At 35.6% G+C, this 19,323-nt stretch overlaps 2 protein-coding genes across 2 annotated transcripts; one reads left to right on the plus strand and one right to left on the minus strand.

The window, feature by feature from the left end:
* Positions 1-7,632: 7,632 nt before the first annotated feature.
* Positions 7,633-8,259, minus strand: LOC143568954 (uncharacterized). The gene is made up of 3 exons (XM_077054977.1): positions 8,202-8,259; positions 8,036-8,122; positions 7,633-7,917 (listed from the first exon to the last, which is right to left on the minus strand). Exons 2-3 carry the CDS (start codon positions 8,103-8,105, stop codon positions 7,634-7,636), a joined length of 354 nt encoding a protein of 117 aa, XP_076911092.1. The 5' UTR covers positions 8,106-8,122; positions 8,202-8,259; the 3' UTR covers position 7,633.
* A 6,336-nt stretch (positions 8,260-14,595) lies between these two features.
* On the plus strand, positions 14,596-18,268 carry LOC143568957 (uncharacterized). Its single transcript, XM_077054980.1, has 5 exons — positions 14,596-14,679; positions 15,424-15,593; positions 15,987-16,703; positions 17,216-17,432; positions 17,561-18,268. Exons 2-5 carry the CDS (start codon positions 15,444-15,446, stop codon positions 18,097-18,099), a joined length of 1,623 nt encoding a protein of 540 aa, XP_076911095.1. The 5' UTR covers positions 14,596-14,679; positions 15,424-15,443; the 3' UTR covers positions 18,100-18,268.
* Positions 18,269-19,323: the final 1,055 nt, after the last annotated feature.

A 19,323-nucleotide genomic window follows, 5' to 3' on the forward strand; every position in this document is an offset into this window, starting at 1 on the left:
TTCAGCTACTGTGCCAAACACCTAAATATTACTAAAAACTAAAAACTACAACTACCAGCTAGTTTTGCCAAACATACCATACCACTTGCATGAATCTAATCATAACTTGGTTAACCAAGAAGTATGGACGAAGTTCTTTTTTATCTTTTGTTTTTTTCATGTTTTTTTGTTTATTTTTTTGGTTCTCCTCTTTTATGTTTTTTTTTAAATAAGTTATGTTAATCTTTTTTTCTAAAAAATATATAGAATTAAAACAAATAAAATGATTCACCAGATTAAATAGTTTGGTTAATTAAAATATATAGTTTGTTTATTATTATTATTATATATAATAAAGAGCTTTGGTGCCACAAAGTCTTCATTCGGCCACTTTGCGGCACCTTATTGACTGATAACAAAAACTGACAAAATGTCACTTTTGTATTTGTTTTTCATTCTAAGTTCTGGTATAGTAAGGAACGTGACGGAAACCGACTGAGTTCGTGAAGACTCGCCGCATTTTGTTTTCTTGTTCCACTACCATAACGAACGTGATGGAAACCGACCGAATTTTCGTAGACTCGCCACCTCAACCATGGTGATCGACAACGGTCGGGTTTTACCAATGCTCGAGTTTTACCGACCGGCGCCACCCCATTGGTCTACCTCTTTTTATAATTTTTTTTGTTTTAGTTATGATACAATAACACACGTAACCGAAACTGACCAAATTCACGCCCAATTACCGTCTTGGAGCTAGAGTTTTACCACTACACAGGTTTTACCGACCTGCCCGGGGCAATGCGCCGGATAAGTACTAGTTATAAATAAATCTAAAAGATGGTGACAACGTGTCTAACATTATTGAGGGTTTTAGCCTCAACTATAAAGAAAACTTGTGTTTTTGAAGTATAAATGTTTTAACTACCTTAATTTAAGAAACTACTTTACTTTTCTTTTATGTATTGGCATAATACATCTAACAAAGACATATAATAACTATGACATAACAAAGGTTATACGAGTCAACCATGAATCCATAAAAAAACTGAACACGAGCAATTCAAACCAATCAAGTTCGCTAGCTAAAAGGAAACACTTTAAACGATAACAATGTTAAATGAGCAACACTTGTGGGCTAAAGGGTGGTTCGGTTTGATCTCAAAGGGGTGGTTTGGAGGAGATCATAACTAAAGGGACTTAAAAGAAAACTAAGTCATACTTGGTGGCTAAGTTTCTTTAATGGATAAGTCTTTTTAGTATCCATAATGGATAAGACTTTTTAGTATGGATAAGTCTTGCTAATATCCATAATGGATAAGTCTTTTTATAGATAAGTCTAGCTAGTAGATAAGTTTCCTTACTCCTTAAGTTTTTGTATGCCTATATAAGGCTTGTATGTTAGTTGTAGAAATATATATCAAGTGTGTCTTGTATTAAATATAAGTTTGTCTTATATCTCTTTTCTTGTTTTCATATAATAAGAAAACGCTCGTGTGTTTGAGCAAATATTGTTCGATCGTGTATTGGGTCTTGGATTTGTTTACTGTTTCACTTGTTTAAAAAGTAACAAGTGGTATCAGAGCCAACCCATTAAACATGGCCGATTTTCAAGTTGTTGGAGGCGTGAAGAAATTGAACAATCAAAACTATAACACGTGGTCAACCTGTATGAGTTCGTATCTACAGGGTCAGGATCTGTGGGAAGTTGTTCAAGGGTCAGACACCACCCAACCGAGAATCGACACCAATGGGGCGATCAACAAGTGGAAAGTAAAGGTCGGAAAAGCTATGTTCGCGTTGAAAACAACGATCGAGAAAGAGCTTTTGGATCACGTCCGAGACCTAACAACGCCAAAAGAAGCATGGGATGCTTTGGCGGCACTTTTCTCCAAGAAAAATGACGCGAAGCTTCAGCTTCTTGAAAACGAGCTTCTGACAATCACTCAAAAAGATCTCACGATTCCGCAATATTTTCACAAGGTTAAGACCTTGTGTCGTGAGATTGGGGAGCTTGATCCGGAAGCAAGAGTTGGAGATGCTAGAATGAAACGAATTTTAATACACGGTTTAAGAACCGAGTATCGAAGTTTCGTAACCGCGGTTCAAGGATGGCCGAAACAACCATCTTTGGTCGAATTCGAGAATCTTCTCGCGAGCCAAGAAGACTTGGCTAAACAGATCGGTGACATCTCAATTTCAAGCCCAAAGATCGAGACCGAAGCCTTGTATGCCGATCGGGGGAAGGGAAAATTTCGACCAAGCGGGAATCAAGGACGAAAATGGAACGACCGATATAAGAAGTCGGATAACTACAAATCCGGACAAAGCTCAAATCAGCGAGAACCGATGAATGACAAGAAGTCGGGAAAATCCGGTAAGCGATTTCCATATAAGTGTTATAATTGTGGCAAACGTGAACACATGTCCAAAGATTGCCCGGGGAAGTCGGTTGGTGAAGGGAATGCCACCACAGTTCGAGAAGAAGTGGCTTGGGATGCCGAAGCCAATTTTACTGCCGAAGAACATGTGATGGCCTTAACCGCGAACACGGAAACTGAAGACAATCCTTTGGATGATTGGATTGTTGATTCCGGGTGTTCGAACCACATGACCGGAGAAAAGGCGAAGCTAAGAAACCCGGTCAAATATGAAGGTAATCGGGTGATTGTAATAGCCGACAACTAGAGACACAAAATCGCACACGTTGGTGACATACGATTCAAACCGCATAAACAAGGAGAGTTTGTATTAAATGATGTTTACCATGTTCCGGGTGTGAAAAAGAATCTACTATCGGTCCCTCAGGTTACGTCTACGGGTCGATACGTTCTATTTGGTCCAAATGATGTCAAGGTGTTCGATAAGTTCGAAACCTCGTCCAAAGCCATAATGCAAGGAAAGAAAAACGAGACGGTGTACGTTCTTTCCGCGGGAACAGCTTATATGGAGAAAACCAAGACGGTCCAAAGCATCGATCTTTGGCACCAACGTCTTGGTCACGTTGGGTACGATAGGCTTGTCCTAATGATCGAAAAGTCTCTTGTAGCCGAAATACCGAAGATGGATGTCCGAACATGCGTGGTGTGCGCCGGTTGCCAATTCGGTAAGGCTCACACACAACCGTTTGAAAGCTAAAGTTATCGAGCCACGAAGCCCATGGAGCTAATTCATACCGATGTGTTCGGTCCGGTGAAACAAGCTTCAATAACGGGTATGAAGTATATGATTACGTTCATTGATGATTTTTCTAGATACCTTTGGGTATATTTTATGAAAGAAAAATCAGAAGCTTTTATGAAATTCAAAGAATTTAAAAGCGTGGCGGAAAGGGAGACTAAGATCAATATCGAGTGCCTCCGATCCGATAACGGAGGCGAGTATACATCGAAGGAGTTCGATGAATATCTCAAAGTGTGCAAGATTAAACGCCAATTAACTTGCTCAAATACTCTGCAACAAAACGTAGTCTCTGAAAGAAAGAACCGAACCCTAACCGAGCTCTCAGGTAGCATGAATCATGACAAAAATGTACCAGGTTGGTTTTGGGCTGAAGCAATGCGAATCGCAGCCTATATATCTAACCGCTTACCACAACAAAATATGAAAAATAAATCACTGTTTGAAAATTTGTTCAAACTTAAACCGGAGGTTAGTCATATGAAGGTGTTCGGGTGTGTGTGCTATGTATTCATACCGAGCCATCTTAGACACAAGATGGAAAAGAAAGCAACAAGGTGCATCTTTGTTGGGTATGATCCGGAACGAAAAGGGTGGCGATGTTGCAACCCGGATATGGGGAGAGATATGTTTCTCGACACGTTGTTTTTAACGAGATGTCGTCATGGTGGCCCCGAAATCGAGAAGTGTTACCAGATTCTGAAAAATTGAAAGAGAAGCTTGAAACCGAAGTAACTTTCAATCTTGGAGAAGTAGAATCAGACAACGAGAAATATGGGTCGGACCATGTCGAGAACATCGGGCCAGTTGAAACTGAAGATTCGACGGACTCTGCACCAAGCCGAAGTTCAAACCAAGGCCCATTGCAAACTGGCGGAAGTCCCTCGGCCCAACAACTCGAACCGTCGAGTTCCGAAGCGCATGGATTAAGGCGATCAAGTCGTCAAAGAAAACCAAATCCTCGGTATGCTAATGTGGCAACTGTGGAGAATGAAGAAATCGAACCGGAATCTTTCGACGAGGCAAAAGAAAACCGAAAGTGGATAGTGGCGATGGAAGAAGAAATCAACGCCCTGGTGAAGAACCAAACTTGGGAATTAGATCCCCGAATAGTTAACGTAAACACTGTATCGTGCAAGTGGGTGTTCAGAATAAAAAGAAAAGCGGACGGATCAGTCGAGCGATACAAGGCACGTCTTGTAGCTTGCGGTTTTTCATAACAACACGGGCTCGATTATGATGAGACGTTTAGCCCGGTTGCCAAATTAACCACGGTTCGTGTATTACTTGCAATCGCAACAAGTAAGGAATGGAGCATGTGGCAAATGGATGTGAGCAACGCTTTTCTGTAGGAAACCTTGATCATGTAATTTACATGGATCAACCGAAAGGTTTTGAGAACAAAGAGCGTCCGGGTTATGTTTGCAAGTTGAAGAAGGCGTCATACTGCCTAAAACAGTCACCAAGGGCATGGTTCGGGAAAATAGGAGAGTTCCTAGAACAGAATAATCTTTTCATCTTCTTCATTACTTCATTAGGTCAAGAACACCCATTTTGTAAAAGTGTTATTTTCCCTTTCTTTCCATCCAACTTAAGAACATAATTATCATTTCCTTTCCTCTAATTTCCTTCAAACTCAAGAACACACCTAATTTAAAAAAAAAGTTCCTTCCCTCCCTTCCCTTTCTTATCCTCCCCTCTCCTTTCCTTTTCTTTCCTTGGTTAAACTCAAGAACAAGGCGTTTAAGCCCAGCTTCCGAGCACATTAGTCATTAAAAACCCGTCCCCTACTAGACCAACTCCAACTAGCCCATGCATCATCTAACCAACCCTCATTAACAATACAAGAGCAAAGAATTAGAACTAAAAATAGACAATATTATATCATACTTACTAATTAGACACGTCTCACACAATGTACCTCTCATTCTCCCTATTGTTTCATCAACAACTATTGCAATTAAAATCTTTGTTATCACTTATCAACATTTTGTCAACAAAAAAAAACACAACATGGCAAACACTCTAGAGCTCCAAATGAGAAACATTAGCAAAACAAGGTGTTACGATCAATCGATCATAGACTACAACATAATGTTTTAACTGTTTATCATAATGTTGATATTACTTATTTATAAACATAAGCTACCACATTACTATATATACATACTATACGTAAATAGACAGCAACACAAGACACAAGTTTTGCCTATCTTTTGTGTATCTTAAGATTCTTTTTTTCTAACCAGAAACTGTGAATTTTATAGTAAAAGCAAAATGCTATTTCTTACATAGAAACCTATTTTGTATTTTGCATATCTGATCAACTTGGCAACATAGACTTATTATTTCCACTTTCGGTATGCATCTATGTATTTTTCACACTAAGATCATGTGTAGTCATAACTGAGGCGTTATGCGACACGTATATGTCAGCAAAGGGGGCTATGACAAAAAAAAGTGTATTGACGTAACCCCCCATAACCTACTTACAATCATTACTCATACTTGACCAAACACACACACCATGGGCATGATATGCATAACGTCTTAGCCAAAAAGAACGCCATTGCATGGTGTTCGGGGTGCTATGGTGGGGCATCACACCCCCAACACATGGCCTAATGAACAATCTTCTATCATCGTAAAAATTCTCACACAAACTAAGATTTAAAAGGGCGGGAACCACTAAAACCAACGTGTTTCAGCTGACAAAAAACGAAGCACAAGCATTTGAACTTACGAAATTAATGGGAAATAAATTAAAGTAAATTACACCGGCATCACACTATATATCAAGCATATAATACTATTAGAGAAATTCATGTTACTTCAAAGGCTTGATACAAAGAACTGAAATTAACAATATTCTTACAATAAAATATTGTAAACTCATCTTTAACTCATGCTAATTCAGTTGTGATCCGAGCTCGGTCCAGTTGGGATAAGTCTTTTCGCTACGCCGTATCTTGGGTCAATCTCATCCAGTGACGATGGTTGTGGTGGGAGAAGTGGGCGACGAGTGTGGAACATATGAGATTTGATGATGGGGCGAAGGGGGTGCTTTGGGTTGAAGATGGTGGTCGTAGGGGCGGATGGCTGATCATGGAGGGAAGTTTTCGCCGAACCAGCCGAGGAAGCGGCAGTGATAAGGAGAGGGAAGAGTAATAGCACCAAAAAGATTTTCATCTTCTGAATATTATGTGGAAGAGATGAAGAATGAAGATGGTGATGGTTATGTTAATAGTAATTGTGAATGGGATATTTATAACTAACGATAAAAGTTATATTATATATTTAGGGTGTATATATTTGTATTTTGGTATTGTATCTCCTATTTATTTATCACGATTCTTTTCTCCCAATGTTAGGAAACCTCTTTTATATGAGAAAGAAGATCGAAATAAATAAGAATAAGATACAATATACCATATATACAAATAAGATGCATATGTTATTATTATTAGGGGTGTTCTTCGGGTTTTCGGGTCGGGTTCTTCGGGTTTCAAAGTTTAAATCTTGACCCGAAACCCAACCCGAATCCCTCACGGGCCTTTCGGGTTCGGGTAATTCGGGTTCGGGTTGGGTTAATCGGGTTTCGAGTATCATAGAAAACAAAAGAAAAACAAACAAATTTTAAAAACTACAATGCTAAAATAAAAACAACATATTATTCTTTGCTCGGAAGCAAATAATCAAATAATAAACCAACATAATATGGTAAAACAATCCAAAAGAAGAGTAAAACTAACTCAGACCATAATCGTCTTCAATCGGGCGTGATTTGGTTGTTCGATTATGGCTGCTATTAGTAATAAACGGAAAACGTAAATAACAATAAACAATCGATCTATAATAGCTGTAATGACAACAATTGATTATGACCAGATTCTAATGACGCTAGTGGCTAATACTAAGTCTATTATACCTAAAAAATATATTTAATTTTAAAACTAAAAGTTTATTCGGGTTGACCCGAAACATATAAATCAAACCCGAGAACCAACCCGAATTACTTCAGTTCAGGTTCGGGTTAGTCTTTTCTCGGGTTCGGGTTTTTCGGGTTGGATTAGTTCGGGTTTGGGTACGTGTTTTCTCGGGTCGGGTTTCGGGTAAAAGTGACGGCCCTAATTATTATAGGTATTATTAACATGTTAAATAGAAATAGTAAATGGAGAACAAGAACAATAAACTAAGTTCAAAATGCATGTATTATTGAGTTGATACTCATAATTCAAATGCTATGACCAATGTATGTCCCTATTGTTTCATCAACAATTCTTACCGCTAAAATCTTTGTTATCAACATTTTGTCAAACGAAAGAAACAAAAACAAACGCTCTAAAGCTCCAGATGAGAAACATTAGCAAAACAATACGTTACGATTATAGGTCCACAAACACCCTGTAAAGCAATGAATGCGTTAATAAATAACCACTTTTATGGCAGTTGATATAGATTTGATTCTTGATCTCTATAAATATAAACGAATGGCAAAATGCTTACCAATTGATTGACCAGATGAGGGACGGAAAACAGTTGCACCAATCCCGGCTCCAATGGATGCAAAAACTAGCGATGCACCGCACCTAACAGTAGCACCGCACACCTTTTTCCCAAGAACTTTGACTCGTTGTGACCAGTCAAAGTCAGCATCAACATCTTCCAATTTGTTGGATTTTACAACGTCACGAACATAACGGTAACATTCAATCCCAACTTGAACAAGCCATGATGCTGCAACTCCTAAAAAGTGGCCTGCTCAAATGAAAAAATAAAAAAAATTCTTTGTGTTTTGACTGTTTGTCATAGTGTTGATATATTATAAAGAGTATATTAAAATTAATATATTCTTAAAAAGAGTTAGATAACTGACCTCTAAATGTCGTTCTGCTGACACAAAAGAAATAAGTATAAAACGGCATCCCCCTGTTTGCTTTTCGCATGGCAGACTTTGGTACATCTAGCATAAACAATTAAAAAACGGTAATTAATTATATTATGTGAAACTGATAAAGTGGAAATAAATGGATAAAACGCACCTTTTAGAAGCTTCCATGCAGCACGCTGTGAAAAATGATGTACAGCAAGACGTTCCAGCACACGTCAAGTAGTAACAACACTAGTCTAAAATAAAAACGTTACAAAACACATTGAGTAATAATGTTTTAAGCATTTGGAAACATGTTACAAAATATAAATTCATACTTACTTCGCGAAAGATTTGTTTTACTGATTTCTTGAAGGGTACAACCAAGTCAACATGGTCATCAGAAGAATCGGGTAAGAAATCATCATTGTCATCATCTTCTACTTTAGGTACCAAAATTGGTAGATAAAATAATAGAAAAGACCTTAATGTGGTCATCACAAACGGTCTCGGTTGGAAAGCTGAGAATAATGGCTTGAGCTCGATAGAATATTCTTTTGTGCTGTAGTTGAGCACATCATGCCTAGAGATTGTTTCAGATGCGGTTCTTAAACTCGTTAGGTAATCTCCGGCTGAAAGAGATGGAGTCGGTGCAGCATCACAAAATGCAAATCTTTTCTCACTGAAACGATTTTAATTTTGATAAATTATTAGTAGAAAGTAAAGCCAAATACATAAGTTATAGCCCAAGAGTATAGCCTAAAATTTTAATGTATATAAATTATAAAATTTGCAGTTTTTTAACTATGCATTATGTGTATATTATTACTGTTTCCTTTTTTATATATCAATATGTGTAAAACAATAAATTTGTTTTATATGAATAAATGAGCAGCCGGCTTAATATTATTACAAGTTAAACTCGGGCAGTCGGGCTCAACACTTCAGCTCGTTAAGGTAATTGAGCCAAGGCAGCTACGTTTGTAAACAAGCTGAGCCCGAGCCAAGCTAAGCTCAGCTTGTTAGGCTCAATCAGTCGCCTCACTTAAATCAAAGCCAAACTTTTAATATATAATCTAAATTATAAAATTTGTAGTTTATTATATATAGATTTTGTGTATGTTAAAAATGTTTTTTTTTCCTTCTTATGTATATCAATGTGTGTAAAAACATAAAATTTGTTCTTTTAAATAAACGAGCTGGCTCAAGCTTTTTACGAGCGGATTATTCAACTCATTAAGGTAAATGAGCCGAGCTGTGAGCCTGAGCCCAACCTGATTCAGCTAGATTTGTTTGCGGCTTTAAAAAAAGAGGGACATTCATTACATAACCAATTTTTAGTTTATATAACCAAGGCAAATGCATAAAGCATATACATTTGACTTTAATCGTGATAAGTACAACAACAACACTGTACTTATATTAGTTATGTAATCTGTATTGAACCCCTGCACATATAAGGCAGTGTTTGGGATTCAAAAGCAAATAAGCAACTTCAAGTGTTTGGATGATAAAAATTTATACTTGTTTACCTTTAACAGTTTGAATTTGTTTATTTCAAATTCAAAATTATCAATAAGCAATGCAAACAGCCCTAAATCCCAATAAATCAACTGATTCAATTTCAACACACCAGAATAACAATAATAATAAAAATCAAAACTTGATGCCTAAATGGGTAAATACATGAATAGATAAATAAGACGTGAATAATAAGTGGGTATACCCGAATAAAGCCCTGGAAGCAAAAGGGGTGCCGGCGGCGATGTAAGCGGCGGCGGAGGAGGCGGCGAGGGTGGCGGAGTATAAGCCGGTGGCATGTAGAGTTTGGCCATTGAGGCTGGGGTTCTTCCTCAATAGATCCATAAATAAAGCTATTCCAGACATTGTGATGTTGAAATCAACGATTGAGTCAGTTGAAGATGGTAGTGATGAATGGAAGAAGATGATACAGATGAAGGGGTGAGGGTTTCAAAGACAAGACGGATCGATATCGATGGTGGTGGTGTTCTAAAGGAGAAGAAGAGGACATATAATAATAATAATAATAATAATAAGATCTATTTGAGATCTTTAATTAAAGGTATATTATTATTATTATTATTATTATTATATTATTAAGTTAAACATTTATAAAAAAATTTCTTTTAATCTAATTTGATCATTGATCAGCGACTCCCACAGGAGAAAACTCATCTTAGGTGAGATTTAAGAAAATCCTCTCTCTTTATGAAGATGGCATGTCACTACTCGGAATCATACCGAGATGCGTTGGCACTGCTTTCTAAAAGCAGCGTCAGTGTGTCTACCGATTTCACCATAGCAGCTTGCTTGAACTTATAATAGCTTATTTGTATTTAAACGTAGAGATTGAAGAAGTTAACTAAATCAAGTCAGTTTTTTTAGTAAAAATTCGAATTGATACAAAAGAAAGGAAGATCGAAAGTCAGTTTGAAGGTTCATAAGTTTCTTTTTTTATTGACATTATTTATGGTGGAATAGATTTCATAATTTTGAAACAATAAATACAAAATTACAATTTTAGTTCTCTGTTTCTTTCCTACTCTATTTATTTAGGAATTTACATCCGTATTGTTTGAATGATGTCTTGAATAATGATGTATCTAACCTAAATGGTGAGCTAAGTAGTTGTTCTTAATCGTAAGATTAAGTAGCATATGTTGAAAGTTGATGTTAGAACGAGTTAAAAGAAAGTTGGAGTTAAAGTAGCAAGTTTAGTTTTTTCAGTTAAGTTTTAATTAATAGTTTGAAAGTTTATATCTGTTTGTTTAGTTGAATATTTTGCAAATTTATCTAGTTTGCTTGAATGGTTATAAGTTAAGAGTTTGAATATGTCAAGATTATGTATAATTTGAGTAGGATTAGTATGCTTTATTTTACTATAAATATTTTTAATTAGAGGTCACTATAAATGTGTCAAGAATTATAACTAAAATAATAAAAAGTTGATCATGGGTGAAAGTGAGATCAATTTTTGTGCTATGCATTTGGGTTTGATTTAATTGGTATTTGAGCGTAGTCTCAAGTGTGTAACCTAACACGTGCATATGTGTTATGGATTACCCAGCTATATATTAAGTTGTGGCATATAGATTTAATAGAGTTACTAAAACCTACAAGCATTAGAAGAAAGTTCAAGTGTGTATATGAAACTCCATCGACTAACCTATGGGACAAGTGGATGCTCACTAAAGAACTATGAAGTCCATAACTAGTTCATTTGGTCATGTTTTTCATCATAAATGCTGATGTGGAACTCTTTGGATAGGAAAAATAGAGCAAATCCTTTATAGCAAAAGGTTATGGTTATTTTCAATCATCTATCATTTTCATTAAGTGACTATGGAATAACACTGAGGATGTGATAATCATTTGTAGCTCGATTCATAATTTGGGTGTGTTAAGGAGTTTCAATCGAAAATAAAAAAGGATAGAAAAGGAGGTTGTGTGGCCTAGAGGAAACAAAGGAGAGATGACTAAGGTTGTCGGTCGAATTAAGGTCTAGGATGGTGGAATGAAGGTTGAAGTGATTGGGCATCAAGCAGGCATGGGCAAAATCACTAAGTGTGGAAAGTTATAACGTATATCAAAACGTATGATGGAATGATGATAGGCGTGTAGTCTTTTAATGTGCAAGATACCAATGTTCATAAGGTTAGTTGTGTTAACAATGTTGTGTTTTCATGTGAGCTTCTACATACCCACTTTTGAATGCGTTTATTCTTTTTTAGGTTGGGATACATGTTGTATGAAAGATTTTGAAAGTATGAAAGCAATTATCTAATTTAGTTGAATGACATGTGTACTTTGATGAAATGACATGTCTGTTACTTGTTACTTGTGATATAACTACATGATTGACTCATATGTCTATGTGAAGCATCCATTGTGTGAATATGGGCTCGTGGTTGCCTATAATAATATGTTAGTAATAGGAAATTGTAATGGCGTGAAATGAAATGATTTTTTGTGAAACCTAATGATGATTTGTAATGATAGTATATAGCTAATTAGGATTAGCTGACTTGTTTAACGTGCATATTAGGAAGAGGTGAAGCATCGACTAACAAGGATCTAACCGAAGACCCAACATAAGATCTAGTTATGAACATTTTATATATTTCCTTTCATTTTTAATGCGGCTTGAATGCTATTTCCTTTTAAACTTTCGTTGTGGGATTGTTTTGAATGATCTTATGTAATTTCAATAAGCAACATGCATATCTACAGTCAGGGACGGATCTATGTATGCCTTAAGAAGGGCGGCCGTCCATCTTATTTTTTTTGTTGCATTGTTGTGTATATGTGAAAATCCCGAGCATCCCCCCCCCCCCTTTAAAAAATATGCAATTGCCTCCCTTTCTTGTGATTTGACCTCCTAGACAGTCTCCCTTAAGTATTTAAAGTTGAAAGAGGATACCGAGTTTACAGTTATTTAGTTTCTCCGGTCCAATGGCAATAATTCTATGACCGGAGAGTCAAAGAAATAAAGAAAACAATAGGTGGTTGGAAATGATGAATTTTTACTTTTAAATATTTTATTATTTCTCTTTTTTACTTCACAACATGCCTAAATAAAACACTATATTTATTTATTTTATGTATATTATTACTTTCTTTCTTAAATACTATATTGATAATGATTGTCTTTAATTTGTTTGGATAATGATCTACGAATTTGTTTTTTATTTGTTTTGTAGTAATCTTTTATCACTTCAGTATTTATTAAAAAAATACTTTCATGAATCTCCGTTATTAGAAATCGATAAATGTATATACAAAATACAAAAAGAAGTTAACTGATTGCAATATGAAATTGTTAAGTACATAACCCGAATATGTTAACCCGGCCCAACCCGAAAAATGCATAATATAGTTATAGTCCATCACTGGTTACAGCACAAGTTTTATGATGCTACAATAATCATTCGTCTAGTTCATTCCAAACGCTTACACAATTCTCACGATTTGTATTGATTTTTCCTTTTTTAATTTTCATAATAAGCTCACAAAATTCATCATAATTGATAAGGTTTTCCATACGTTTTTTTGTCACATGTTCCTTCAATCTTCTTATTACCTTTCACAACAAATATACAGCCTGCATATTAGAAATATGATTTTGTCTAGTTTACTAACCATTTTTTATTACTTTATTTGTTTTTTTCCCATTTCACAAAAATGTTTTGAATACTTTACTTTATTTGTTTTTTCCCTTTTCACATAAAACAATATTGGTTTAGCCAACAGTAAAAAATATAAATTGTTTGATAAGTCATTCATACGGTTAATTCACTTTTACTTGACTAATGTGGGTGAAGTTTGGGGTACATTCGGATTCCCTTAACCTGAATTGGGTATGCATTTAGATTTCAATTTCACAGAGAGAGTTACTCCATTAATTTTTATATATACCCTTATTAAGCAAAAATCTCTCACTTTTAACATGACATTATCCATTAATCGATTTTCCTTCATATTCATTCATAAATCTCCATACATACATCCCTGACACCCTTACCAAAAATTTAAAAGTCGATGATTTGACTTAAAACAATGAGCTTTTAAAATATACTTTGTTAAACTAAAACAATCTATAATCAATTTAATAATGCTTACTAAAACGTTCAAATATGATATTTTATTATTTTTAATACTCCATTTAATATTCATCCACTAAATCACTATATTCACATTGTAACCGGACCAGCCGGTCACCCAACAGTGGGCCCCACATGGTTCCTCAGCAAAACCTTGCCTCTTTATCATCATTCGCATTTCACACCATCCATAATAAATAAATAATAAATATTACATTAAACCTTTTATTTTTTCTTTTTCCTATGATTTCTAGATGGTTTTTTGCCCCCCTTTCATTCCGGCCAGCAGCCACCACCACAACCACCAGCAGCTACCTTTATAACCACCCTACATATGTACACATACTCCATCCATCCTACTCAGAAGAACCTCAAGTTTCTTGACTGTTTCTTGAACCACCACCACCATCCACCGTCTCAAACCACCGTAAATTTTGTTCCTTTAAGTCTTATAAGATACCCATACATAGTTTACAAAAGGGTTTTCAAAATCTTGCACCTTTTGTCATCTGGGTCATAGTTTTTGATGTATACAGTCAGATCTTCAAGAAATTAGTATTATAAGCTATACCCAGTTCGTATTTCTTGATTTTTAGGGTTTTAATCAAGAGTTTTGGTATGTGTTTGTGAAGGGTTTGGTGGTTTGTAGCTTAAAGTTGTGAAAGATTGTTCCTTTTTTAGGTTATGATGTTAGTTTTGTGAATTAGGGTTTTTTTAATTTTAGGGTTCCAAACATGGCTGCAAATAGTCAATGTTTTGTGGAATGGAAAGAACATTATGTTTCGAAAGAAAAGGGCAAAAGGGTGGTTCATTATTTCTTGAAAGATGTATTGGGTGAGTCGGTTTTAGCGGTTGTCGGAACTGAAAGGAGTATTAGGCATATGCTGTATGTGGTTGCTGAAGATTTCTTGAAAGTCAATGAGGCCGATAAGTTGGTCAATGCAGGGTATAGATGGAGGTCAAGGAGAGAGGTTGTGAATTGGCTTACTTGTAGGTTATCGAAACAACACCGACAAGGTGAACCCTCGAGTAAGTTTCTTAAACATGTAGTTAACATATTTGCATATATTATATGTTGAAGTGTCTTGAATGTGTAGCATTATTGTGTCATTGTGCTTGAAATGTGATATAAGTTGTATAATTGAAGATGTAATTTGCGATTGATTGATAGAAGCCGGCTTAAGTTAATTATAATGATGACGTTTTCGTGTGACGTATAATGTAATAGAACCCTAGCCTTGACATAGATACAGCCACAGGCAAGCTGTCGACTCACAAAAATACCTAATTCGGTTTTGTTTATTTTGTGTGTATTCAATTACTGGATAATTTCTATGAATAGTTTCATATATATCCTTCTAGAATTGCAAAATTTCTATGTATCCTTTCAAATTTCATAGTATGATAGTATCATATTTATATAGGAATAAAGTTTCATAGTTGCTCATTTTATAGTAAACAAAACAAGTCTTAGTGCATAATGTTCTTTTTTTTTATTCATTGAAATAATCTGTTGTTAGTAGCTGATTTTGTTTTAAATACTGTGTAATGAGTAAATATGGTTCTTTTAATATTTTGAAAGATTAAATACGATAACATAAAAATTTGAAGGATATGCATGAAAAGTTGAATTTTTTAGTAGGATATATTTGAAACAGTCTCTTTTTTTATATAGGGCTTACGTGTAAAATTGTTCATTTTTAGACGTCAACATAGTGCTGTTTTGCATTTTACTAACATTGTTTTTTTCTTACCTTAATATTTCAATTTCAGAACCTGCTAAAAGTGATCACATGTCAGGATTTGGTGTTTCATATCAGAACCGTTTTGCAAGAAATTTAAATTCACAGGCACAGGACATAGTGTGGTCAGGTGTAGCGTGGACCTGTGGTAAACAACTCAAACATTTTCCATCCTATAGCAGAAACGGGATTACAATCGTGGTAATCATTTGCCATATATATATGTACATATTTTTCTTGAATTTTTTGTTTTTTAGTCTTACAAATCACTTCCACATACCCATGCTAGTTACTTCACATTTGGTTCTTGAAGTTTTTTGGTTTCTTAACCGCTAAACTAAATCGAGTAATAGATTTTTATATTTGTTAGTTATATTACACTCTATATATGCAGATGATAATATAGTAAATTGATGTAAATGCCACTGAATCTACTCAAAATATGTTGTGACAATTCGTAGAGTGCATTCTTTTGAGTAGATTCGGTAGAAGAACCATGTTTGACTTTCTTTGATCCAATCAACTCAGTTTTAAAATAATGTATAAAAGCAAGTTCTAAGTTTCTAACTTTCTATATAATTATGTGATTTTCAGGTGCAATCATTTGTTTACGTTATGTCTGAAGAGGGAACCCGTCATCTTGCGTATCTTGAAGATATGCATGAAGACCGAAAAGGTCAAAAGAAAGTCAAAGTTAGGTGGTTTCACAACATCCAAGAAATACAAGCCGCCATTACCTTAAAAAACCCTAACCCAAAAGAGGTTTTCATTACTCCTACCACCCAAGCCATCAGTGTCGAGTGCGTGGATGGTCCAGCCCTCGTTTTGGCCCGTGAACATTACGACAAATGTGTGTTTATGCTTCCGGAAGATCTGATGGCTCGCGTTCATCTCTGTGTGAGACAGTTTAAAAACAACCGCTTGAAACCATTCAAACTGAGTAAATTATCCGGGTATTTTGATCAACCCATTTTTTTGGTTTTTGAAACTGATTTTGTCGAAGATGAAGATATTGTTAAGGTGGGGGGTAAAAGGGCTAGGAGTTCTAGAGTGCGACAGGTGCTGCCGTATGATTCGTCGTCCATGGATGCGAAGTATGAGGTTTTGAGAAGGAAGCTTATCCCGAGGTATGTGAGAACCCGGGGTTTAAATGTTATACCTTTTAAGGTTAATGAAAAGATTGAGTTGTTGAGTTTAGATAGTGGTATTCGAGGATGTTGGTTTAGATGTACTATAATGCGAGTTACTAGCAAACAGTTAAAAGTCCAATATGATGATTTGAAGGATGAAGATGATGGTGGTAATCTTAAGGTATGATTTTGTTCATTCTTTTTATTTTGTGGGTCTTATAAATTAGCAAATTTATGGTTTGTGGGTCAAATGGTCAAAAGCTGTGAAGTTTAAGGAGGGGTTAAAACTGGTTGGGTTGACCCGTTAACACTGTTTTTTATCTATTTTTATTAGTTACATATATAGTTAATAACTTAATATATTAAATTTAGTTAAGAGGAAACTGTTAGTGAACCAACAGTTAGTTTTTTTAATAAAACAATATAAGAGGTTGTAAACACTTCAAAGATTTTGGTTGGATTTTAAACAGTTCGACTTCGACATGTTTCCTTTTTAGCTATATTTATTGTGTTATACTGGTATGACTAATTTTGGCAAACGGGTTTGGGTTAAAAATGCCATTTTTCTCTGTAAATCGATTTTTTTTTATGTTGGCTCATTCATTAGTAAATGACTAAATGGTTCGAAAGGGCTCAAATTGTCACCTCGGTACCGGACTGAATCCTTATTTGACTTTTTTTTTTTTAAATTAGGAATGGGTTCCAGCTTTTAGAATGGCCATGCCTGATAAACTTGGGATAAGATGCCCGGTCCGGTCCGCTGTAAGGCCCGCTCGCATGGAAGACGAATCCAATTTTTCCATTGAGATTGGTTCCCCGGTTGACGGGTGGTGGAGCGATGGTTGGTGGGAAGGGGTTGTGACTGCAATCGGTGAATCTGGTCCTGGAGTGGTCAAACTTTATATTCCTGGTAAGCTCTTCTTCTTTTAAGTCAACTTAGTGTCAAATGGTCATCTCAGACCCGTTTTGACGCGCTTCCCATACACCCCCATCGTGCTGTGTTTTCATCCTGACGGTTTTATTTCTTGTTGACAACAGGTGAAAAAATGTTTATTGATGTAGACATGAATAATATCAGGGTTTCAAGAGATTGGGTGGAAGATAACTGGGTCGAGCTAGAAACGAGACGCGACATCCTCTCGTTGATTCATGCGAACAATGATGAAATCAAACCCGAAAGCTCGCCTCTTTCATCTAAAGACAATCCTGAACCTGTTGACCTGGAACGTGTAGAACCGGCACCCATTGACCCAAAACATGTTCACCCTGAACCGATTGACCCCGAACTGGTTGAATCGGTACCCGTTGACCCAGAACCTGTTCACCCTGAACCTATTGACCACCCGGTACCTGTTGGCCCAGAACGTGTTCACCTTGAACCGATTGACCTGGAACCCGTTGACCCTGAACCTAAGTTTGATGAGAAAGAAAACAAGCCGGAGCCTGTTGATCTTGAACCTGTTGACCCCGGACCTAAGTTTCATGAGAAGGAAAACGACGCGATTTCAGGCCCTGATGACAATGGTTTACAAAACGTGGAACAAAGCGGGCACACAAGCGAAAATGTGGAAGTGTAATTTACCAAAAAACCCGAATGGTGGTTTGTGTATAGAAGTGACAAAAAGTGATTGTTTTAGGGAATATCTGACTAGGAAAATGACTTAATATTTCAAACTCTTTTGGTTAGTTGATGCACCACCAGTGTTGGTGGTGGTACTTATTATAATAGTGGAACTGCTGATCAGTTTATGAATATCCTTTTCTTGTGTATTTTATGCTTGTTTTTTGCCCAGTTAGTGTCCTTTACCGTAAAATAAAAAGGAAAAAAACGATAACGCACAGGAATAACAGTCAAGAAGATCTTATGGAAATGGAACATTTTTGCAATGACAGATTTTAGGAATTTTAGAAAAAAAATTCGTGAATTGATTTACCCAATAATATGTTTTAAACCCATTGCAATTTTTCTCTTTTTTATTTATTTTATTTCGTAAAAGGGCCGAAAATAGGTTTGAATCTTTAGGACAATTTATATATTGAATTCATTAGTTATTCCGATGTTTGGATTAGATTCTGAAATAGTAAATTTTACGGGTATTTTATTAACCGAATTGAAAAGACACGTGCACCTTAGTTTGTTCGTGGTATGGGCTAATCTTGTACTCTTTAGTCTTTTACTAAGTAAATATTAAGAGGTGTAATTCAAGGCCTTGTTAAGTTGTTATGATTCTTTGGTCTCTGGGTATTAAATATATCTTTCCGCTAAATCTATATGCTATTATGCTAATATGAGAGGATCAAATAGAAAATGGTATTTTGTGAGAATGATAGGAACCAATTAAATATGAGAAATAAAAAATTAATAATTTAATAGAAAATGACATTTTAGTCATATGTCAAAATATGATTTATTCCACTTCATAGAATCATGTAAAGTATAGGACCATTAGTTACAAAATTTCATTCCACAATTTACTCAATGTTTTTTCTTAACTAATTTGATCTTCAATAGCAAATTCCTTAATGAATCTACAGACGGAACCTGACTACTTTTTCACCTTTTTGCTTGAATAATTGAAATCAAGGGAATCCAACCAACACAAAGACACATAAACAATAACATAGTGTTTCATAACACATAATCATCCAAAACTATCAAAATTAGTGTTTAAATTTAGGCTTATAGCAACACAATATTTTATATTACAGGTGTTAGAACAAATGCCTCATATCAACACACAATCATCAAATTATAAAATCAACATACAATTTTCATAGAGACACGCTTAAAACTCGATCCA

The sequence above is a fragment of the Bidens hawaiensis genome, unplaced genomic scaffold (assembly GCF_021521415.1).
Source record: "Bidens hawaiensis isolate Kalapana, Puna unplaced genomic scaffold, B.hawaiensis_p1.1 tig00024256_1, whole genome shotgun sequence".
NCBI lineage: Eukaryota > Viridiplantae > Streptophyta > Magnoliopsida > Asterales > Asteraceae > Bidens > Bidens hawaiensis.